Source organism: Platalea leucorodia (genome assembly GCF_965183815.1).
Source record: "Platalea leucorodia genome assembly, chromosome: 7".
Taxonomy (NCBI): domain Eukaryota; kingdom Metazoa; phylum Chordata; class Aves; order Pelecaniformes; family Threskiornithidae; genus Platalea; species Platalea leucorodia.
The window spans coordinates 63,642,236-63,667,276 of record NC_138829.1 but is presented as its reverse complement, the minus strand read 5'-3'; the positions used below and the strand labels follow the sequence as shown (position 1 = coordinate 63,667,276).

Genomic DNA, 25,041 nt, shown 5'->3' with positions numbered 1-25,041 from the left:
TTTAAAGCTTATAAGTCTTATATAATTCCTCTTCTAATATTAATTCTGCGCAATGGCAAAGTATAGCCACATTAACTGATCTAAAGATACCTGAAGCTCTTTAAGCAACAAGTCATGTGGGCACCAGGTAGGGAGATAACCTTCATCTGACCTCCCACACTGTTCTGAGGGAACAGTTAGTGCTAAATAGCTCACTAAAAAAAAAAACAAACAAACAAAAAAAAAACCCAACATAATAGCATTTCCCAGCTGTCTAACTGCTGGAGAGCCAGCATGAACCATCAAAGACGGGAGAGAATGTTACCTAGCTCAGGCCCCTGAAATTACTAAGAAATAGCAAGGAAACTTTTCTGAGTCAGTCTCCGTTTCTGGATTTGCCTCCGTGTAACATCTACCTAAACAAGACCTTTCTAAATGTATATAAATCCACCATGGGGAACAGGACAGGAGAGTTCCTTGTCTGAGAAAAACAAAAGCTATCCACTCCCCTAAAAGCTAATCCTGCCCTCTGGATGGTAGTGCAGTCAGTTTCTTTCTCTCTGTCCTGAGTTAGAGGAGTGCAGAAGCAAAGATGAGGCAAAATTAAAGCACACAAGTAGAATCAGGGCTATCAGACTGGAGCTGCTATCCGTGGAGGACTATGTAGATAGTCCTTTGAATCACACGGTGTAGATGGAGCTGTTTTTCAAAGGGAAGGGAGTTGCAAGGAAAGGAGATGGTACAGGCAGCCCCTGATGGGAAAAATGGCAACATCTCCACTCCCTGGAGAAATCTCTGACCTTCCTCTTAAAACCCTGCTCTCGTAAGTCCTGTCAGAGATTGAGATGACTTTATCCAAAATCTGAGACAAGTGTGTTTTGGTCATTAAATTCTGAGACAGGTTAATGTCAAAGCATAAACCATGAGACTACAAAGTGCCAGAGAAATGGTCCACAAGGACAGCAACCTGTTTGTCACGGCAGTGGCTGAAAGCGTATGGGGGGAGGAAGGGATGTGAAATTGATTTCCCTAGAAGAATACTCTTTTCCAGATTACAGAAAATATAATTCATGACAGGACCCTCAATTCCTTCATTTGTTTAAAGGCTACATTTTCAGTTGGGTTTTTTGGTGGGGTTATTGTGGGTTTTTTGGAAGAAATGGTAAAGGGTGGCTTAGACAGAACATCTTTACTGAAGAGAAGCCGTTGTGGTTGCCTCTGTACAGCAGTTAAAGCACATTTAGATACTTATATTGTGCATTCTGAGTGGGGGGGGAAAAAAAAAACAACCTGACATTGATTTGTCAAAATGCTGTCAAGGGTCAGGAAAGCTCACCTCCTGAGCTAATTTACTGGTCTTATTTAAAATCACTTTCTATTATCTGAATAATTATTTCTCCTCCATCCAAGCTACTACATTTGGCTAATGTCTGAGAGAAGCAGCAGCATGAATAATCGTGATACCTGGAGTCTTACTGCTAGCATTTACCCGAAGGCAGAATCGTTCTCTGTCCCCGTTCTCTGGGCTGTTTCTCAGAGCAGACCCAGCCTTCTCCTGAGGTTTCCTGCTGATATTTAAGCAGTTGAAAGTCACTTACTCGTAGCATGCCCAAGAACCTGTCCTAATGCTTTCATCCCTGACTTGTTTTTAAACTATTTGAAGGAGTCTGAGCAAAAAGTACTGTAGTTACCTGAATATGAATCTGATGATTGAACCTGGTGCTTTAAAATACTTTTATCATTATCTCCACTGAATGCAGTTTTTGTCTTGCTGCTTGCAGGTTGCCATTCAGTTGCATACATCTGCTTTATTATACACAGAATACCTTGGTGTTTTGGATTGGTTGTTTTTTTTTTTTTCTCCCCTGTTTCTTTTCTGATGTGCTCACTGTTTCCAGATAATTTGTGAGTTTAAAATAATGGTAGCTTTATAGCACTTAGATACAGGTTTAAAAGCTAATTTAGTCTAAAGGATTAATGAAATTGGGAAAGTTAAGACAGAAGGAGGACAAAAGGGTATGTATTGGATAAGCCTATTAAGCAGAGGGTGGGAATTACACCACTTATGTCAGCTTCAAAATCTAGTTTAATCCCCTACTTTAAAAAGTAGCCATTCCTAAGTGTAGTAAAAAGATCGTCCCTTGTTTTTGGCAAAGTAATTTAGGATCCCAAAATGTTTCTGTAGTCCTAAAGACGGCAAAGCATTCTATGTAGAATGAAGCAAAATGTGCAGTGGAAAATCAACACGCAATCAAGAAGTGGGTTCACGAGGGAGATCCTTTTCCTACAGAATCTGCTCAGCCACAGAAAATGAGAGCTCAAATACTCAGAGCATACCTAGGGCTCATTAACACACACTGCTAAGCTTTGTACTATGCAAAAATGAATTATTGCTTTATTGGGACATCCTAGATTATGTAACTGCACCTTAATGGAAATAAAATAGACCGTATGATTTTCACTGTTGCCATTAGCAACAGTTCTGTTATTAATTTCAGCCTACATTCCCCTCCTGAAACAACCACTTCATTGAAAGAAAACCCTGTGGGACAGGTAATGCAGAAGGTTGTTAATGCAAAGTGAATCAGTGCTTTTGGGATATATACGAAGAGTAACAATGAACATACTTCTTTTTGCGTCCCATCCTAGTAATTTTTAACAAAATCAGGAATTATAATTCCTGTAATTCCCTTTTAAAAGCTTTTTTTAAATGTGCATTATCAGCTAGCATCTGTGCAGTCACCATCCTGAAACTGTAGCTTTAACACATATTTCCATATTTTCTGGAAAACATGGACAATATCCACATTTTGGGAAAATTCTCAGCCTGTTTATCTAACAGAGAGTTGTTTCTTTGTAAAAGTGAATACACAATTGCTACGTATCCGAGTCAGGAAAGCTTTCCTGTACAGCACAGTGGTTAAGCTGGGGCTGTCTGAAGCCCTGGGTTACTTGCACTCCTGAAACAGTACCTGTTCGGACAGTAACAATTCAGGATTGGATTTAAATGCTCATCTTTCCTTCCATTTGTCTTCAGTTGCACCCCAACAGTATTTCTTTATGTATCTTAGCCCAAAATTGTGCCTTTGTAATTGAGTCGATTTTAACAGCCTGGAAATTCCCCCAGATTTCATATTTGGTGAACTGAAAAACACAGATTTCATATTCTCTGAAATGTCATTACCTATTTTTTTAAGAAAAGAAATAAGACTTTTTAATTAAAGAAATAGCTATTTGTACAGGGAAATATTGAATTTGTATGTACTATGATCAAATAATGAATTCCATTCAGGCATATTTATATATCTTGTAATATGTGTGGTCTTCTCAGCTGACACAAAATCGCTATCATAAACATAGAGAAGTCAAAATAAAACGGGCAAATGCAATTCTGGTATAACTCCACTGACTGAAATGTATTTTTGCTGTTGCTTAAGGTAACCCCAAATCTGTGCTACTGGCTTTAAGTATAATCTGCCTGAATCTCAGTCAGTCATACAATTAAACAGAATTTAGTTGTCATCAAATGGTAGAAATAAGTCTTTGTCTTTAATTATGGGCTTTTTTTTTTCCCTTCCAAATCAAGTAATTTATGACTAAAAGCTTAACCTTTTCAAAAATGTTCTTTTTTTATGAACTGGGAAAAACCAGCTTCTGCACGTTCTTTCATCAAAAAGTCTCTGCATGTTAAAAAGAACTGCATCTGAGCACTGAGGCTTAGGGCAACTTCAGCAACCTCTTTGGCTGCACCCACAGGAAAATAGATGTGTTGCATGATGTATTACCAGCTCATGATAGTAGCCTTGCAAGTAGGATTTTGTAATGACCATGCTAATAGCTATGGGAAACTTCTGACATGCTCCCCATAAACAGCAAATCCTCAGAAACCTGGGCAGACTCAAAGCAGGCTGATTGCTTACGGCGTTTATAAAACACGCCCATTCAGAGTGCATTACAGCAGATGACATTCACAGTTACTATAAAGCAAATGTGTATATTTATGTGAAGATGAACTCCAGAGCAAACGAAGCTGTATGTAGCTGCTTTTATCCCAGAAATATTTTGTTACCACAGAGCAGACAACTACTTGCTTTTACTTTTAAAGTTTTTACAAATTTCAGTAATGTGCCTATATCAATGTCTCCTTTTTATTCAAATACATCTGTAAAACTGAGGTAGGCAAGATGTCTACAGATTTTGTCAACTAGGAGAAAACATGCCATATTTCAACTAATATCCATGGAAGTCCCTAATGTGTTGAGCATTAATTAACCAGGTATTTTGTGTTAGTTAATACTTTAAAGACAAGATTGGTATTTATTTTTCTCTCAACCTTAAAGAAAGTGTGCATTTGTATAAGGGTAAAATAGAACTTTTTCTCTGGTCTTGTAATGTACCTTCTGGCACATCTATTGCTGCAGTTGAATTTTTCATAAATTAATATCATGCAATTTAAATTCTATGGAAAGCTATGCTATTGAATCATAACAATCCTATGACATCAAAGAAGCCTTATTCATACCTTAAGTAGAATTTAAGTACATATACTTAAAATTACAGCCACTTCCCTCTTACCTGATAACATCTTTCTAGCATTAAGTGACTATTAGATAAAAAAATCATAGGCCAGAGCTCAGAACTCCTCCTTCTCCAGCAAGAAGCCTAACTGTGAGTCTTGCGCTCTGGCCCCAAAACTGAAGCCTTTTTTCAGGCTATGGTAGTTTCATCAGTAGACTAGATAGCAATGTCATCTAGATAGTCTTTCACTCAGCAGTGGGGACAGTTGCAAGACATAAGCAGTTGTAAACATAAACCCCTTGGTAGAAAATTGTACCTGCAAAGGTATAAACACTAGTAGAGTATTACAGCAAACACTACCACCATTCCTAGTTCAGAAGAAAGGTGTCTGCTTTCAAAAGGGGGCTTCATGCTGTCAGTCCCAAGTAAACATGTCCTTTTAGTAATGAGTGAGGTACCTAAGCCCACAAGAGGCATAGCTATAGCATCCTCTTGTCTTCAGTGCTGAGCCTTCAGGCTTCCTTGTAGACTACCTGGCCTCTCAGACTGTGCCAGTAGTTGTTTGTATCATTTCTTAAATGTTTCCTCCTAGCACCATTCTGTAACAAGACATTTAACTATACAGTGTATGTAGCAACAAGGAGCCAAAATTTGAGGTTTTGAAGACTTCTGTTAGCCTGAAACTATTTCATGAACTGAAGAAGTCAGGGATGCTGAACACACGGTTTTCACATCCTAAAGTGATTTCTGTGTGTCTGCATAGAGTGGAGGTGGAATAAGGTCTATTTATACTCACCACGGAAGACTGACCGGCTTTTAAGAGCACCCAACTATCCCTCCAAAGCACGGTATCATTCTCATTTTCATAGCATTTGATTCCCCACAGAAGTCATACTGTGCATTATACTTTTTCATTCTCACCTTATCTCTTTCTTCTTCAATAACAAATTATTTTTTGAGGGAAAGGATGATACTGCAGTGGAGATGCAATCTTAAAACTCAGATATGTAGGTTTATTTCCAGAAGACTTTCAATTCATCATCTGTGAATTGAGGATAACGTTGCTTTTTCTACTTTCTAAGAATCTTGTGAAAATAAGTCCACTGTGGATAGAAAGGCAGTCAGATACTACGTGGATGAGTGTTGTGGAAGGAATTAAATGTTTTCTGTTCTAAAACAATCAAATGAATGTCAAGCAGTGGCGGTGTGAAATGAGTGAAATTAAGCTCATGCTTGAAACAGGTGTTTTTCATTCCCACAGTTCATTGAATCTGACTCTGATTTTGATGTCAGATAATACACTGTCATTTGTTTAGCTGAACCAAATCAAATCATTATTATGAAGTGCTAAGTGATCTGCACAGTAACATTTTCCTAATGTTATTTGGCACACACAAAGTAAAAATAGTAATAAAGACTACTCATAAAATAACTTCCAGTACAGAAAAGATACTAATCCCATTGGTTACCACAAAGCAGCAGGAGCACGTGGAATAGTTTACGTGGCTTTCCACATCCTACTAATCTCTCTTTTATTCCAAAGGTATTCAGACGATACTTAAAACTTTTGCTGAAAGCTTTTGTTACATTTTAATGGATGTTACCCTTTAAACAAGTTGTTTTAAATCTCCTTGGTTGAGAAAACCTTCAAATCAAATTCTATCTTCAATGCTGCTTTTTTGAGTTATGTCCCACTTTCTGTTCTTGAAGATGAGGAAATGTTTTTAATCTTTTGTAAAGTGCACAGCTGAACGATCTAATTTAGAACTGGTTTCATACCATGGGGTTCTATTTGTCGCCATTTAATTACTTTATTCTGTGTGCGCCTTCATTTGTACATTGCAGGAACAAATGGATGTAAAGTAAATGATTAATTTTTACCAACTTCAGAATGTCAGCAAGGCTGGCTGTATTAGAAAGACATTATCAACTTTTTAAAATCATACTATTAGGACTTTTTGAAGGACAGTACTTTCATAGGGAACAGCTATTGAGTCAACCACCCACCTCCAGCTTGAAGCACAAATGTAGAAAGGGGATCTGGAGAGAAGGATAATTGTTTGCTATTTTTGCATGTCTTAATTTAGGCCACAATCCAAAAAATATTGAAGCCAATCTAGAAACTACTTTGGCTCCACTGGGCCTTTTGAGGAAGCTCTAAGCATGTAGGGAAGGGTGCATTCTATTTCAACTGGAAATTTAAATCGTGTAATTGAACTAGTAACTGAAATTGAAGAAGCAGCTTCAGTAGGGTCTACAAAGATTTTATACCAAGTTTGTAAGTGATTATGCCTGACTACACTTCTCAGAGGGATTTACCATGAAGACTCCTGAGAGCTTATACTAATTTAATTATTAAATCATGACTTCGTACTTATAGGAGTAGCGGAGACGCTGCATCAACGGTAGCACGTTTTCACAGACTCACTGGTGCAAGCAAGTTGCTGAGGAGCAGGGAATATTGCTCCCATGAGGAGCTGCCCGCCCGTGACTGCAGTGTGCCGGGGCTGCCCGGTGGTGCAGCACGGCACCGCACACCCTCGCTCCCCTCACGGGAGAGTTTCATACCTGTATGCCATGGAGTGATATTGATATGCCCAAAAGAAGCTAGGCAAAAACTCAATTGCAAATTCCCAAGTATCAGTTCTGTGATTTGTATTCAAGGAGAAAACCCCCTTAAACGTGAGAAGGAAAGAGGGCAGCAACTTTCCTCTGTATATCTCTGTAACACCTGACAGGTAGTCCCAAATTTGCTCCTTGGCAACTTCCACATGCACAGAGGCATAGCATAGGCTTGACAGTTTTCTTCCCCATTTTTTTCCCTTTTATTGTTGGAAGAAGTGTGTATCAGACTTTACCTAAAGGTTTTTCAGCAGCTCCAAGCAAGAGCATTGGTGCCCTTCCCTTTAACTTGTTCTGACATTGTAACATTTTGACACTCCATCATTTTGCAAATGGTCTAGTTTTCTTTTTTAAAATCTAACATTTACATTACTTGGGAATCATTGCTTCCCAGCCGAATAGATAAATGATGACAACACAACTTGCAACATACAACAGTGAAACATCCTAGTCCTTTTTGCCATATTTTGACGTGAATTTGAGAGTTTGTTTACTTCAAAAATCAAAGCAAAACTTTGGGAATATGAAGATGAGAGAAAAATGGGGACAAATGTAATACAGCGAGTCCTAAGAAAACATTAACTAAAACTCATAAAAATTATGCGGTGTTTTATGCCTCTACTGCAAAGGCTGCGCAATTGGGTTATTCAAGGCAGTTGGGTTATATCAGCTAGTGGTATATTATTAATTTGCGGGTTTCTCTTATGGCATTGCATATCCTCTCAGTTTCTACCATATGCCAATAAATTATAAGTAAAGAGATTGGCCAGCATAATCCAACCACTGTGTCTTTTCTATAGATTGCTGCCTATCTATAGATTGTTCACAAGTCTGTGAACTCGTGTGGTTGATAGCATCTGTTTGCCTGGGCTGTTTAAGTTTGTCACGTTCCCTTAAAAACGCGGAGGTCAGCTGGCTGGAGGCAGAGGGAGGTGGCTGCTTTTCCGGAGTAAATCCCCGAGGCTGCTTCCTGCAGGAGGCTGGAGAGATGCAGGCTGGTGGCACCACGAGTGGCGAGTGGAGCTGGGTTCCCCCAGGCTGGCACAAAGCCTGGCAGCCAGACCTCACATGGCAGCAGCCTCACAGACCCAAGGAGGCGGCAAGCAGGATTTACTGTATTGTTTTCCAGGATTTCATCTTCTTGACATAAACACTTGTCCAGGGAAAACTCTTTAGTGTACAAAATACCTACTCGGGTATCTGTCTGTCTATCAGTGCATGTAGAAGTAAATATACACTGGCATTAATAAGTGTAGGTGTTACATTTTTTAATTAAAAAAATATTGTAAATCTGCGTGATAGAGACGACTGCATGATTAGAATATCGGTCTGGAATAACAATGATTTAATTCAAGTTGCGGCTTAATCCTGTGTAATTGTCAAGCAGCTGTAGGTATCAAAGATGTGTGCTTTCATTCCAGGCCCATCAGAACACCGGATTCTGCATCGTTTGTTTTCAGTTGCTGTGCAGGATGTGGCCATGAATGTGGCTCCTGCAACTGAATTTTCACCTCCCTTAAAATTTCAGGGATGTCTGAATGTACCATGCTCTGTTCCTTATTTCCTTCCCTCTGCACTTACTACTAAACTGTTAATCACAGTTCATCCACTCTTGGTATGCATTTTTAATTTGAATAGCACGTTAAGATGCTTTCAGACATGAGTGATTTAGATTTTACTGACAATTATTGACTTCTGTTAGGTAAGCATTGTTTTATTTTAATAAACGTAACCATCTGTGCTCATAACAGACTTTCTTTGGGATGCACAACACACAGTTAATAATTTTGAATGCAAATGTGTTCTCAAGGCAAGTAAATGAAGACATGCCTGGCTGGAAAGTCTTAGGATGTTAAAACAAGGAAAATTGAAAATTAAGGCAAATTCCATTGACAGATAAAGACAAGTAATGTCTTTTAACTTTAGATGTTTAACTTCATTTATTTAATCAGTTTCCTTTTAAATCACTTTGAGGGGAAAGCTGTCTCTTCCACTTTTGAAGGCATGGAGGTAAGAAGAAGGTTGCCATAGATGAACTTGGATGTGACACATCTCTCCTGCATGGAGCGTATCTCTGCTCGGTGCCTCCCAGCCCAGCGGGGAGGCTGGGAGAGGGTTGTGCTGGCAGCTCAGTCTGCTGCTGCTCACCCAGGGCCTGTTGCAGTGTTTTTGGTTGCTGGCATAGCTCTGCTGCATGCTGTTTGATTGCTCCCTTTCATCCTAAAATTCTCTTTATTCAAACTATAGAAGTTGTATGGGAGTTTGATTAAATCTTTTTATACTTACTTGCATTTATAGAGTCAGACTTTCAGCTATATTAGTTCAGGACGTTTAATGTAGTATAGGCTTTGGCCAAGCAACTGTATTTTAAAAAAGGATTTTCAAGAAATGGCTTATCCATCCACTCAGGTTGAGGGAGAGGTCATCTCACATGTATTCCCGAGACTGAAAACCTTGTGTGTTAGAGAGGGCCCATCAGCGCTGTAATTACGTTGCTTTGGTAAAAAGAGGGAGTCAGAAAATATTGAGAGGGCTAGACACAACCTATGAATATTGTTTTCTTTAAACAGGGGTGTATATGGACTAGAGCTAGTCTGGGGTATCAGAACTATTGCTATCAAGCAGGAAATTGCACTATTACTAATAAAATGAAAGGTCAGCTCTGTTGGAAGTGTCAATTACTGGTAATGTATGAGGTGGGTTTCTTAGTCTAATTGGGAAATATTTTTAAAAGACAGTCGAAATCATGTGAGTGAGGTGTGAACTTTGTGTTCCTCTAGGCAAATTACTGGGGTGGATTCCTAAGGGAGATGGGGAAAATGCTTCTAAAAAAGTGTGATAGATGTCTTTTGGGCATCAGAGCCTTGTTAGCGGTCTCCTGCCTTTGTCCTGGGTTTATTGTACCAATATAAAGTTTAGAACTGCTGATGCAGGAATTTCTACAGACTTTAGGAAATAATCTTTGTAAAATGCTTTGCCACACTGTGGGCTTCCACAGGTAGGTGATAGATTTCACGCTGTATTTTTTACGTAAGTGGAGAGCAGAGAAAATGTTATCAATGGCTTTACTTGGAGGAGATTGCAGTGCATCCACCATGGAGTCTTTACATCCTTACATATAAATAATGTATCATACATGCTGACAGGGTGTGTTAGATTGCCTAGAGCAGCAGCCTCTAGTTTTTGCCTGCCTCTTGGCCCATGGATCTGTAACACATTAAAAGCAATTTTTCTGTCTTTGCTTTAACCTGGTAAGTTCCTCTGGCCACAAGGATTGTCAGTCACAAAATCAACAGCCCAAGACATACTTTTTGGTAATAAACTACTACATGTGGACTAACAGCTCAGGATACAGCACAGTTATCTTTCTGTGATAGTGCTACCAGAACAAATTCAGTTTGGTCATATTGCTTTGAGGTATTTCCCCAGTGCAACGGTCTTCTCCTTATTTATGCCTGTCATCACAGTGCACCACTCTGAAAGCTTTCCCTTCAGCTCATGATGCAAAAATAACATGGTCTGTGAACTGCTGCTGGTGTTTTAAGCTCACTTCAGTTCCTGCAGAAGGGAAAGAGACTGTGCCCAAGGTCTGACTGCCTTTGCTTGCTGCTCCTGCCTCCTGGAGGCAGAGTTTGATCTAGTACCTTTTACTTGCTGTAAATCATATTACTCTCATTGTAAAATTGTCCCAATCACTTTCGTGTTTTGTGTCTCTTCACAGAGCGACGAGGTTTTAACAGTCATCAAGGCAAAAGCACAGTGGCCTGCCTGGCAACCTCTGAATGTGTAAGTAAGTAGGGAATAGTATGTCTCCATAGCCTTGTGTTCAGTGTTGGCGAATGGACTGCTCTAAACTCATTGTTTCATATAATCATTTGCTCTTGTAAAGAAACAATCTAAAAATATTTTGATAGATGAGTTTTTAATCTTTTTTTTTTTTTTTTCCAACAATTGTTTCTCTTGTTCTTTTCTCTTTAGCGTCTTTTCATTTTTCACATGCTTTCGTTCACTATTACAGGAGAAGGATTATTCCATGGAGTTTGTGCCTTCATTGAACAATGTTTATTCAATGCTTGCTCAAAAATATATTGTACTATTCTACATGTAATATTTTTTAGCTTCCTGTGTCACGCACTGTGACAGCGCATTGTGTAAATACAGCAAATCCTCAATCCACCAACAAAAAACTCCTGAAGGGCTGGTGCTTTAAAATCCTTATCTGAAACACTCTATGATAGCATCATGATCCTGATGGTAGTATAACCATGGTTGTTTTACCAAGTGAGACGGCTAGCTAGCTTCCCAGGATCCTAACTCTGGGCTCTCTGGCACTCAGCAGAAAAGAGGACAAGACTCTTCTTTCTGGATACTCTTGAATTTACTGGTTGTCTTTTGGGGAGGGGGGTGTCAGGGGTGGTGGTCCCTGCATAACTTATCTGTGCTTGGCCCAAAGTTCGTACTAATTATCCAGGCTCAAATGAGTGAGACTTACAAGAAGTGACTAAAGATGAGAACCCAGTATGAGGGGTCACCCCATTAGCTGAGAGTCAAATTAAGTCCTTGGAGAAGCAGGGCAGTTCATCTACTCCAAGACTGTAGGACCAGGTAGTCCTGTTTCCTCTGTAAAAAGTATAAGGGAAGCAGTTATTGGAACACTGTGTCTGGTTTTGTCATCTGTATTTCAGAAAGTATGTGAAAATTTGGAGGTTAGTCAGAAAAAAGCTGCAAAAGAGTTCAGTTTTTAGAAAACATCCCCTACCGTAAGAGGCTTACGGAAACTCTTAAGCAGCTTAGGACTTAAGCTATTCAGTTTATTCCCTTCCCCCCTGGAAAAAAAAAAAAAAAAAGGTTAGGAGGTGAGCACAGCTTAAATAGTGAAAAGATTTCTGATAGCTGATCCTTCTTTAATCTAGGAAAAAAAAAACCAAAATGCTATGAAATCCCTTGTAAGGAAATTCGTGACAAGGAAATTCTCACTAAAGGTATGGGAAAAGGCTTTAACAGTATGACTAACCTTCAGAGCAGCTTACCTGAACACGAGATGGATTTTCCATCACTTGAATGTGTTTTAACCCTGAGACAGAGTTGTAGGCTCTGCACAGGAATTGTGGGGTAGGCTTTTTTTGGCTGGTGTTATGCAAATGGTCAGCCAAGGTGACAGTAATGGCATTCTTTATTTATGGTCTTATTCCCCTGCAATTTTCAGTATTTGGATTTGGTAGTGTTTGCCATGTAGTAGTTGTGGATAGCATTTTTTCCCCTGCTGCCTTCTTTCTATTCACTCCAAATTAACACTTTAAAATGGAAACTTTTTTCCAGTTCTCTGTTCTACTTCAGTGAGGTCTCTGACTGAAACAAGCCATTTATTTTTTCCTTGCAATTTCAGTTACTTTCCTGAAGCGAAATTTATGTGTGGTATTTCTGTATCAAAGTGAACAATACTGCTAGGAACTGACTGCTCTAGGTGCTTGGAAGGCTTTGGCATTGACAGGAGAGCAGGTTTGTACTTTGTTCACAGGAAGATGGAGAGAGGATCTCCTGCTGCAGAGTCTCAATCCATCATCTTTCAAATACACTGAATACATGACATAACAAAAATCAAAGCTAATTAAAATATGTTGCCCCCGGTCATAATAGCTAGTTTAATACAGCACTGAGAAACTTCACAGAAAAGTTGAGAGTGAACAACTTCAGATACTTTCTAGGCATATTCTTTCACAGACACGCCTGCAAATGCTTCTGCAACATCCTCCAGATGTTCATCCAGTCAATTCTTACCTTTCCTATATGGTAATTCTCATCTTTCGGTAACATCAAAAGGAATAAATCTTGGTATTTGTGCTTTCAAATGCTGCGCAAGTGTTCCCCTAACAAATGTTCCTTCACTTTACATGTAGTGTTAGATTTTTGGCTTTTTAAATAATTTTTTATCATATTTTGCCATGATTTCCTTCTTTTTGATTCCATTTCAAAATACAATCTAAGCTTCAAAACAAGACAAAATTTTCAATAGCCATTAACTTCTGGTGTTAATTTCCCATTTGCTGTTATGGATGGTCCTTCTTGGATTTCAGCCTAGAGTTGTGCAAGTATTGGACAGTGACTGCTCAGGATAAACATTTGGTCTATTATTATGCATAACAGCCACCTTATTAATCAAGGATTGACTAAAAGTCATGAATAACCTTCTTTTGCATAATCATTAGTTATATATCTAATATATAATATGGTGTCATAGTGGTGTCAAAGTGGCATTACAATGTATTGTAATAACCACAGCCTAAAAACCTTCTTGAATGTGTTTTACAACACTTACAAAATGCATGATACTAGTGAGCCAATTTACAGAGGCCTAAAGTGTCAAAAGTTGGCAAATTCAGCCTGCTCACACTTCAAAGTTTAGCTCCCGATGCCATATAGTAATTTTTATTGCTAACGCTATCCAAGTCACAGTACCAAGTTAGTTACAGCGATTACACTTAAAATCAGAGGGAGGAGGGGAACTATTACCTCCAAAACTTGTGAGAGGGCTGTAAGAGTATTAATCTATTTGCATGCTGTTGTGGAGAGTCCAGGATGAGGCACCGCGGACACCAGGCTGCCACCCCAAGTGAACACGTTATCTGAGAGTAACAACCAACAGTTAATGGGGCTGGAGTGCAGTGACATTCACGTAGGTGGTAGCAGACAGTGTCATGGAGGGGAAACTTATGGGCTCGGTATTTGCTCGTCCCAGGCACCAGCTGAGTCAGACCCATCCCTTCCAGGGGAAACCCAAGAGAAAAGAAACCAGATGGGAGCACGCACCGAGGCCCAGCACAGCCCTGGGCACCAGCCCTGCTGCCCACACAGGGTAATCACCAGCCAGCCAGGACGGGCTCTGCGCCTGCCCCTGGGGCTGCCGGTCCCCTCCTGTCTTTCCAAAACAGCGAGAGACACTGCAGCATCTCCTCCTTTTCTTACAGAGGCTGTAGCAAGGGAAGCTGCTAATTCTTGCCCACACCTTGAGCAGCTGGTGAGCCCTTGCATTTCCACTCTGGTCACTTGTAATGTGTGAGAGGATGGTCTTGGCTGGGCACCTCTCATGGATTCATCATGGAGTTAGATGTCTTTGCTTCTATTCTGTTGACGCCGGTCAATGAGGCTGTGACTCCTGAGGCCAGTCGTACCTCATTAAGTCATGTTTCGAGCTCTGTATGGATTGAGGGCATGAAGTGTGTGAGTCTGTGTCTAAATCTGACGGTGATGTCGAAAGCCTTTCGTTCATGACACCAGAGATACGAAGGGAGATAAAACTGGGAGGTTTTCTCCTTAGGGAGAAGAAAATAGAGAGTTCTCAGTGCAGATCCAATGGCCACAAAGTGCCTCCCCAAGAAGAGGTCTTTAGCTTCAGACATGAGTTCAGATGCAAGAAATTACAGAAGGGGCTGAGACGAGCTGCCAGCCCTAAGCAGGGAAGGATATAATGTCACTAAGTAGTTTTCTCAAATGCTTTCTGTTAATTACAATTAAGGCTAATACACTTTAACATATTGTCATCTCCCACTACAATATAATGCTGTGGAAACTATATCCTGCTGTAGACTTAACACTTCACTGTCTTTTATCATTCCTCTCCTCAGTTCCTGCATATGCCTGCTCTTTCTCACTGTTTTTCTTTTTCTTGTATTCCCTATCATATTCATTATCCTCCATTCAGTTTCTTATCCAAGGCACCAGCATGCAAAAAACTCTCCTTAGCTGCTGCATGCGGGAGACAGTTTTGGGTGATCTTTGTGAACTAGTGTTATGGTTGCCCAACTGAGAGCGCAATAGTGGTAGCACGAGAAGGAGTGCCAGACCAAATAATAAAACAGTTATGCTGTTGCTTATGTTTGTATTACCAAGTTGTGTGTCTGAAATTCTGACTTTAAAGTACTAGCAGGGATTGCGTTCTTCCTTGAGTGTAATGGTATCAGTATACAGCATGCTGTCAAATGAAAGTAGTTTTTCTTATCTTACTTGTATAAACAAGAGCACAGCTCATTGCTCCCTTCCTCTCAGCTGTGTTTCAGGCAGAATCAAATTTTACTTTCATACTCAGCTGCAAATCATCGGCCGTTGGCAGCATGGAGGATAAAATACAGCAAATACAGATAGTACAACTGGTATCCAAATCTGCATATCCGGCACCTGTAAAATAATCAAGAATTTGGGGATAAAGAAGGCAATTTTAGAGATAGTATGCATCAAATTCCACAAGAGCTAATACCTTTAAAAATCTTGCCTTGAATTCCCTTCCCCCGAATGGATGCTTCTCTTTGGGGTGGGGGGAGCTGTATTTGTTATGCCTTTATTTCAATTCCAGACATCTCTATTGTGACATCCCCCTTCTTCATTCAACACACACTTTTATCTAAGTAAGACCTTCCCAGGATAATCCACCAGAAGAAAATAAGCACAAATCCTGATCAGTTAGTCCCACTCTATAATGTGAGTTGCAGAGTCAGTTACAAGAAGAAAAATGGGACCCTTTTGGGAGGTGTTGGGGAGAGTCAGTTGTCGGGCATGGATGAAACTGTCAGTTCCACATCTTGGCATGAGCTGGATTGTCTTTAACGTGGGGAAATCCAAGCCACGTAGTGTTGTCAGGGCACTTGCTGTTTTTACAGCTGCCTGTTTTTTCACGGTCACTGTGTCCTCTGTGATTCCTCACCATCAGGGAAAGGCATTATCATACGTGTATCTTTCTTTTATATGCAGCATGTTTGTTGTGATGGTTGGGGAGTAGGAGAAAGCAGATTCTTCAGGTGGATCTCTGATTTTCCAAAATGGCAGGACTTCCAAGCCAAGATATGGCATCAGAACAAGGAATATCATTTCACCATACAGTTCTCAGCTCTCTGAAAAAAAGAGTGGAATTGAAAATGGGGAGTTGGACAGGAGTCACACATTAATAGACATCTCTCTGGGTAGTTTCTGACATTTCAAAAATATATCCGGTATAAGTATATGACTCTTTCTTAGTATAGGCAAAGGGGGAAGTATTTGAATGGTAATTCTTGTGTCTAAACACTTTTTTGTAGTTCCTGTAAACCAGGAAAGCATTCAGCCCTATACAACACTCTGGAATATGGACTTCCATGTACATATAGCCTAACACTGATAAATACAAACATGGAGCAGACATAGGATGGAAATTATTCTCCAGTATGTCATGTATTCCATTATTAAACACTCAGTACCTTATAAATTATTAAATACTGCTACAGATAGTGTGTCTTTCCAAGTATTTTCATGTGTTCATTCTGGCTTTTCCTGAGACATAAAAAGGCAATATTGATTTGGAAAAAAAAAAAAAAAAGAAACTGAAAACGTAGCTTTAACTTTCTGTCCTAAAACCTTTCAGATTCTAAAAAACTGGCAAGAAGACCTCACTTCCCTCCATAAATTAGCTGCCTATTTCCCATTCCTTTCCTGCCAGAGTTTCAGTCTGCAGCCCTAGCTAGGAGAAAGAACGTGTGTGGATAGGGGTCTCTAGCAGTATGATTGTAATTATTTCTAAGTACATCATGTGTTTTCTAATTATTAATTTTTTTTTTTTAGTTTATTTAATTATTTTAGGCTTAGTAGATCAACCTATAGACAATATATTTCAATGCAAAAATTCAAGATATTTTATCTAGGAAAGTAGCATAGTGAGAGTAGCTGACATTAAAATGTTACATTTTTGTGAAATATTCACAAGCATTCCTTTTCATACTCTTCTCATTTATTTTCTTTTATGCAAAAACACCATGGCTTTCAAACCTTTTTACCTCCTTAGTCCATTCTTAGTTACAAACAATGCATATCAAAGTGATAGACATTTTTCTTTATTATAATTCTGAACTACTTGAAGTTTGGAAAGTTATCCCTTCCTTCCTTATGGTGCTCCTGTTTCCATTTCATCTCTCTGTGCTGTTTGCGTGGGTAGTCATGGTCCTGTAGTTTTCCTCTGCCTCTTGACTGTGTGCAGAGCTTACTATTTTTCTCGTCTATTTAAGCATTTATTTGGAGATTACCTGAAAACACTCCAGTAAGCACTCAAAAGTGAAGCTTAGCAGAAAAGGAAGCCTATTCCTTTATGCTTCAGATGGATAGAACCATTTAGTTCAAACAGTTTATAAGTTAGTATGGTTACCTCATCATCCCCTACAAATTATCCCATCAATCCCCTTCCATGTCAAGTTTTACATATCTTTAATATCTTTTCTCTAACTACAAAGATATTAGGGCTGTTTTTCCTGGCTTGCAAGGAGAGGATATCAGAAAATGTGGCATGATATTCCCAAGTATGGTTTTCAGCATCGAGATAGATAATATGATTAAACTGGGCAACAAAGTAAACTGTTCCAGAAATCTAATGAAGAGTATTCTATAGAAAGGTGATGGGAAACACAAAAATGCTCTGATCCAAAATATGTTTGAGTTGATAGATCATACTAGCTGGAGAAAAAAATGCAGACGTACTCTTTTGCATTTTCCTTCCTTTGTTCTTGAGCGAAAAGCTCTTTCAGTCTTTGCTTTCTTCCAGAATTCTTCTGCCACAATTGGAGCAAAAATGTTTGTTGTATGTTTTTACCCTGCAGTGAATTTGCTATGATCAATGAGTCTTCATTACAGCATTTGGGAATTGAAAGCCAAGCCACAGATGAGTAGGGAATTTCATCTATTTGGGGTTTCAATGTTTGTTTTTCATTTTACTTCTTTTTTACTTAAAGTTTTTACTGTTTGCTTTTTTTACTTCGCTGTAATCTTCTGCAATTCTTGTGCCCACAAAACTTCTCTTCCTTAAAGTAGCTTCCATATTTATATCATTGAATGATTACTTAGATGTTGTTAGATAGAGAACCATTGAAGTCAGAAACGGAACTCTTTACTGTCTTCTGAAATGTAACGAAGTAACTCCCTCTCCTCATCTTATGCTTCATTGTTAAAGACCTCAATTTACTGTATCTGATATTCTACTCTTCACAACTCACACAGCCTTAATGTGGTGTTGTCTCACTGATAAATATCCTACCCAAGGTTACGTATACAGTTGCATACTTGAAAGAAGTCTTCAGCAGTGAAAACAGCTTTAATAACAATTAATAATAATAAATAATAACAATTTGTGACTACATTAATGTTACTGATATTATCTAAGCAGTTTCATCAGATGGCAGAGCGCTGAAACGTAAACATTATCCATGTAAACACAACGTGTTGCTGAACCTCTGTTGACCTTCTCACATGTTGGAAGCTTTGTGAGGTTCACAGAAAGGCTAATTTACAAAACGACATTGGAAGGCATTTAGGCAACCATTTGCTGTAAACACCTAATTCTCAAACTTTCAGTTCCTGAAATGTTTACATACCTAAATAGCTATTAGTAACATTACTAAATGCATAAAAATACAACCAACTTTCAGCGTTCCTAAAGCTGACTACATTTTCACAAGGGTGAGGGGACCTCTATTAGGCAACAGATCACAACTAAACCATATTAACTTCCATAATTTAGTTGTTGCCCTGCCTGTTTTATCAGTAAGGGCTTGATCTTCAGGTATACCTTTTAAGTTAGCCACACACATATATGGTCAGCAAAATAAAGGGTATCCCCTAATATGGAGAAGACTCTCCTGGTACTTGGAAGGTCCAGGTTTAATTCTCCTTTCCTCCTGACAAGAGTTGAATGGTAATGCCTACCTCTGAATGTAAAATTCAAACCAGCAACCTACACAGTGAGAGCCCTTTACTATCACATGTCATGTTCTTCTAGTTCAAGCCTTGCTATTTTGCATGGAATAATTAAATATTTATTAGCCAGAGAAAGAAAGCAATCACTAGGATTTGCCCCTCAAGAAAAGGGAGGAGAGACAGAAGAGTTCTCTGAAGGAGATTAATAGCTAAAATATTTGGTAAACAGTGAGTTAACTAGCTTTGTAAGATGGGGAAGGGGTATGTGTGGAATAAATACAGATCAGTCACATGTTCTCATTAATTAGAAATCACTCTGTCTTTATTTTGTGGCATTTATGCAATGACGATAGCTTTTTCAGTTCCCTGGCTGCCTTGGAAGAGAGACTGTTTCTGGCCAACAGAAATATTTTGTTCCATCTCTAGGTTTTCAGCCTTTTTTTTTTTTTTTTTAACACCTTCACATTACTTAAAATAGAATGCATGAATTAGGTAAATTTTGGAAAAGAAAACACTTAGATTTGTCTCCTTTTTTGACTGATATTTACTGAGTTCAACTTAAGAAACAATGTTTCTGTTCATCCAAAACCACACTTTTACAGGAGATGATAATTTGCTCAGATCTAGTTGAAATTGATTTTCCATTACTTGCTTAATTTCTCTGTGCTGGAAAAGGGGCAAAATTACATACATTTGTATTATATTCATAATAAATGGAGTGTTTTTTTAGAATTAAGATTTCAAGTAGACATTTCCTTTTGTGTTGTCCTATAAAATAAATATGTTATTTGAGGAAACTTTTTAAGATTTTTCTGAAAATCCTTCAGAAGTAATCTTTTTCAGGATCTATGTAATTGATGTTTATACCTATCTATCTGGAGACTTTGAGAATTTAATTTACCTATCCACCTATGCGAATTATCTACTTCTTTCTAAACTGCATATGTGGATAAAATGTACGTGCACACATGCCACAACTAAAGCTGGCATTTTTCCTTTAATAATACCTATATTAATAAATATTTATAGGCTATATCCAAAATCAGTACCTTCTTGTGCTATCTACATTTGAAGTAATTTGTTTTGGAGAGCTTAACATGGAGACTGTTGGATGAAAAAGAAACAGATGTATAGAGTAGTTTCATGGCCTTGATCAGTGATCTTACTGGAGGGAAAAAAAAAAAGATTTTTGTTTCTCCCTGTTTACTTGTTGCTCTGATTTTTGTAAAACCAGGCTAGCATCAACAACTTGGTTATTCTCTTGTATCATATTTTAATTTTGACATGGTTCACTGCATTTCATTATTAGAACTATTAAGGTTAAAATAATTAAGTAGTTTATGCCAGCTACATTTTTTAAGGCATTTTGGATAGGGTCGATATGTGCTGAAATCATGTGTGACAACAGCACAGGTCCGAGCCAGCTGAGCCAGTCTGAGCAAAAAGAGCAGAGAAGCGCAGTTGCGCAGCCTTCGGGCCAGCTTAGTCCCCAGCGTATGTTCAGAGTCCCTGGCACAAACCCACACCGACACCTGCGCTGCCAGGTCTTCCATCAGCTGCTGCTTGAACACACCAAAATAAAACCACTTCATATATGCCTACATGCTATAAATGCACCTTAAGTGACCTATCTAGAAATGCTTTCACTTTCTGTAGGGAATGCTACACTTTCTGTAGGGCAGGAAGGTACATGACTTAAGGAGAGCCAATAGTGTTTGTTTAACTGTTTAGGAAATCCACGTAACCAAAATATGGTCCATTTAGTCATGTCATAAAATTAACCCACCTGTTTGCCCAGCCGTTATCCCGGGGATGCTCTGTGCCAGCCGGAGGATGTGCTGCATGGCTCATTAGCTTGCTGCCACCACCTGGTTCAGCGTGGATGCACCTATGCACCAAACTCTAACAGAAATCCTCTCTTACCATTTTCCTCTGGAGCCAGGCGTTTGCTGTGTGTAATCCCAATGTCAGAGCCAAATGCTGTTCTCTGCTAAATCTATATTAATCAGCATTGAGAGGGGAAGATTCAAATCAATGCACCTTTCAGCTTTGATAACAGAGAGCCTTTAGATAAAAAATAATGAAATGCCCAGAGCCCTAGCGACCAGAGACCTGCCAACGTCTGTAAGTTAATTCTGTGAATTAATCTTCCTAGAGCATCTTATTAAGGGTTGATAGAATTATTCACAAGTACAACACTAAACTCCTCATAGCATACAAACTAAAATTAATTGAAAAGTACCTACTAATTTTCTTTAATCAACTTCAACAGAGAAGAGGAGGTTTTGAATTTTGCAGTCATTCCAGTTCCTATCCATCCACTTAAAATTTTTCATATGACATGAAACTGTACCTTTAGTCCTTTTAAAATATTATGTAGCCACAAAAGTTTTGTTTTCTGTGATGTCTGGGTGAACAAATTCTGAGATTAGTTGCTCACTTTCAGTTCTGTGACTCTTTTCCTATCCCATTAAGAATGCTGAAATGATTTCCTGTCCTGCCATGCAATGCAGTGTCGATAAATAGCTGATGTTGGTATCAGAATGTAATTTATAAAAGTTTACATCAGAAATGAGTAAATTATTCAGTTGCTTAATTAATCAAGTCCTCAGACTAGCCATCTGAGAATTAAGAAAAAGAACACGCATATTTGTGTTTGGGTTTAAGTGGCATTCCAAATGGCAAAATACAGAGTGAACTGCAATTAACCAGCTGTAATGGGCATAGTTTAAATTTTATTTGTTGTTTTCTCCAAAGTGATAAGAAAAGCTCATATCATAGTCCTTTAATCATCTATCCGCTGTATATCATTAACATTTGATTATACAAATTGCTTATAAACACTGTTCCACCTAATGATTCAAAAAATAAATCATGCATGTATAATTTCACCTAGTGTGACTAAGAGTCAGCAGAGGGTTACATAGAAATAAGGAAGCTTATTATTTATTGCTGCTTCTTATATTCCTTACAATGCTCATTTTTCTTGCATACTTGTTAGGCATTTTCTCCTAATTGGTTGAACACTGCATTTATCTTCCACTTCCACTGTACTTTTAAGAAAGTAAGGTTCAGATATTTTCTTGCTTTACAAATTTATATATCCTTCCATAGCTGCATTTCACCCATTGAACACCTTATGACTTGCATGTGGTTGCATTACCTTTAAGTTTCTTTTAATAGAGAAAAGTGAGTGTAGTTAACTCTCTCTCATAACAGAAAAGTGTACTATAAAGCCAAGCAGCTGTTAAATCTTTTGGTGAGGAAAAGGTGAAGATGTATGAAGGGCTGGGACATTATTTTAATTAAAAGAAGATAATGTAGGTCACATGGACAACTGTTTGTTATACTGCAGGTGCAACCCAGTGACTTCAGAGCGTTTGCGATACAGTGCAACTTCGGTGGCTCTGTGTTTGGGGAGCTGGGGTGTCAAAGGTGCACACAGAGGAGCTCACAGTCCCATTCTAAAAAAAAAAAATGCTATTTTGGACACCAATAATGTTTTGATGTTACAACAGATTTTTGAAAGACATTTTCTTTCCTTTAATACAGTAGCCGAACTGTGAATAGTATGGCCCTTGCATAATATATTACATATTGAATCATTATATCGAATACATTATAAAATTAATAGCAGTACTACTGCAGAAGAAGCATAACAGTACTGTAAGGCACGATGGAGACACGATCTTTACTCACAAAGTTCAATATTCCTTCAATTTTAGATTATTTTCTTAAAAAAAAATCAATTAATATCTATACTACAGATAAATTCTTCTGTCAGTGTGCATGGTAATGCCATTAATGTTAGTTGATTTACTCCAAAGCCAAGGTGAAAATAACTTCTTTTGTGTGGAACTGTTCATTTAGTATATGGGACAATTTAATACACTTGACTTCCCTCATGTGAGTAGTTATGTAAATATGATTTGTGAGCGTACAGTCTCTCTCCATACAGTAAAGTGGATAGCACGAACAGTTCAAAAAGAATAACTGATTAAAAATGAAACTTAAATAACTATCATGCTAAGACAGTGTCAGATTGTTGCCCGAAGCATACTTTAATGACCATTTTAGGGCTTCTTGGGAGGAAAAATAGCTTATGGTGTTAACTGCAGCTAATAGCTTACAATATCAACAGTTCTTTGACTGCAGTAGTGTGAACATTACTTGGCTAACACATGGTTGGGAAATCGGCCATAAAACCCAAACTAGTCATTGCCATTATAACAGCAACATTACTGTACCCATAGTGCACTGAATTCACAACAACATGATTTTCAATCAGTAACAGCTGCATCCAGGAAAATAAAACTTCCAGCAGAGAAATAATTAAATTTGTACAAGCCTGTTTCATTGATAACAAGTCATCAGGAACAACTGAAAATAAAAAGATATAAAATTGCTAGTAGCTAAAGCATGAAGAATTGAAACAAGGAATAGGCTGATGAACTATCTGAATTGCAAATTTATTCTCAGTGACTTCCCATTGTAATGAAGTGGGATGAGTGAAATGTGGTTATATTTGACATCCCGCTGGATCTATGTTATCCTGAAAGAAGATATATGAGTTTTTTGCTGAAGAATTGTGATGTGCTTTGCTCTTGACAGATGAGTTGATTTAAATTTTGAGATGCTTGAAAGTATTTTTTAAATCCCTAAGTGGCTCTCTTCAAGTACAGATGTGCTTTTATAAGAGTAAAAGTTGTAATGTTGTATTGTATAGCCCATATTTTGTCTTAAATAGGCACTCTGGGAATATTTTAAAAAGATTTTGCGTGAGGTATGTCTTGTCTAAACTTAAAACCCTACTTTAATTCTATGGTGAAAGCATTACAATACCTATAGTGTATGAATTTATAACCGTGAACAGTCTTCATATGCTGCAAGAAATACGCTGCAACAGGAGCAGATCTGTAGCGTGCACCAGTGCTGAGGAAGTGACACGTTGGGGGACGGGAGATAGCTTTGGGTGGCCGCCACATGGAGCGTGGCTGCCTGATGGCAGCAGGAGCACAGGGAAAAAACTCCAGGCTAGATTGATCAGAAAGAATTCAGGTCTGCGCTCCGAGATTGCTCCGGGCTATGAACCAAAGCACAACGGGAAATTCACCTCAGAAGTGCACCTCTGATTTCGACTAAAACTTGTCCTATAGACATATATATATATATACTTGTCCCTCTGTGCTCGTATGGGATGCTGTGCAGTGTCATTACATGCGTTAGAATTCATTGCTGGCACAGAATAGTAGAAAGTGATTTCAGGTTTTGCCTGAACAGAGGAAAATAGCATGCTCAATCATTTTCTTGTCTGAGTGAATTTGACCAATGGATTCATTTTTTTTAACAAGTGCAAAAATGTGGGATATGTTATCTATCAATTATAGTTCACCTTGTAGGATACTGATTATAATACCTTGTTTTCAATTGGTTTAATTTTACTGCATGTTAAGTATTCAGATTGAAATTTTCATGCCAAGTTAGAGGAAAATACAATGCTTTACTTTTGTTTAAAATGTTCTAATAACTGTTTAACTATTAAGGTCTTGTATTGCCATGTTTTGGAAAAATGGCTTGATAATCAATGAATTGAAAAAGTCATCCACATCTGACCAAGTTTAATGAATATACAGAGATCTCAGTATTCCTATGATCACTTGTTAACATGTGGTAGCTCATTATTTCTTCAGAAACTGACCTTATTTGAGATGCTATGCAAAGCATAAACTGATGAAAAAAATTTTTGCAAAAGCTTCCACTATGGGAGCTAGTAAAATGCAGTGATAACAAAATCAGAATCCAGAGCTCAGACTGATGGGGGAAACATTTTCGAATTGAAGCCTTTTGGAATGCAAAACAATTTGTAATAGTTAAAAGTGAGATATTTTGGTGAAACTGCAGGAAGAAGTGGAGGAAAGCAGCACATATGAATTGGCATTTGCACACTATATCATGGCCAACAGTATTACTCTTGCAAGAAGTAATCAGGACCTGAGTTTATATAACAAACACATAGATCTAAATGTGAAACACTCATTCTTTAGTGATTCCACAATAAGTGATATTATCCTTATATTAATTACAAGTAAAAAAGTATCTTGAAGCCCTAAAACTAAGAAATGATCAAATTCCAAACTATTTTCTTAGAAACTAACTTCTTTGAAGTAAAAGCTTTCATAGGAAGTATAACAAAGGCAACAAGAAGCCAGTTCTCAGAAG

At 38.3% G+C, this 25,041-nt stretch overlaps 1 protein-coding gene across 1 annotated transcript in view; it reads left to right on the top strand.

Moving 5' to 3' along the window:
* Window positions 1-25,041, top strand: part of SPON1 (spondin 1) — a gene marked incomplete at both ends in the record, with an annotated part of 198,452 nt that overhangs the window by 156,677 nt on the left and 16,734 nt on the right. Inside the window, one exon of the mRNA XM_082317144.1 lies at window positions 10,841-10,905. Coding sequence (XP_082173270.1) covers window positions 10,841-10,905 — 65 coding nt within the window. The remainder of the gene's footprint in view (window positions 1-10,840; window positions 10,906-25,041) is intronic.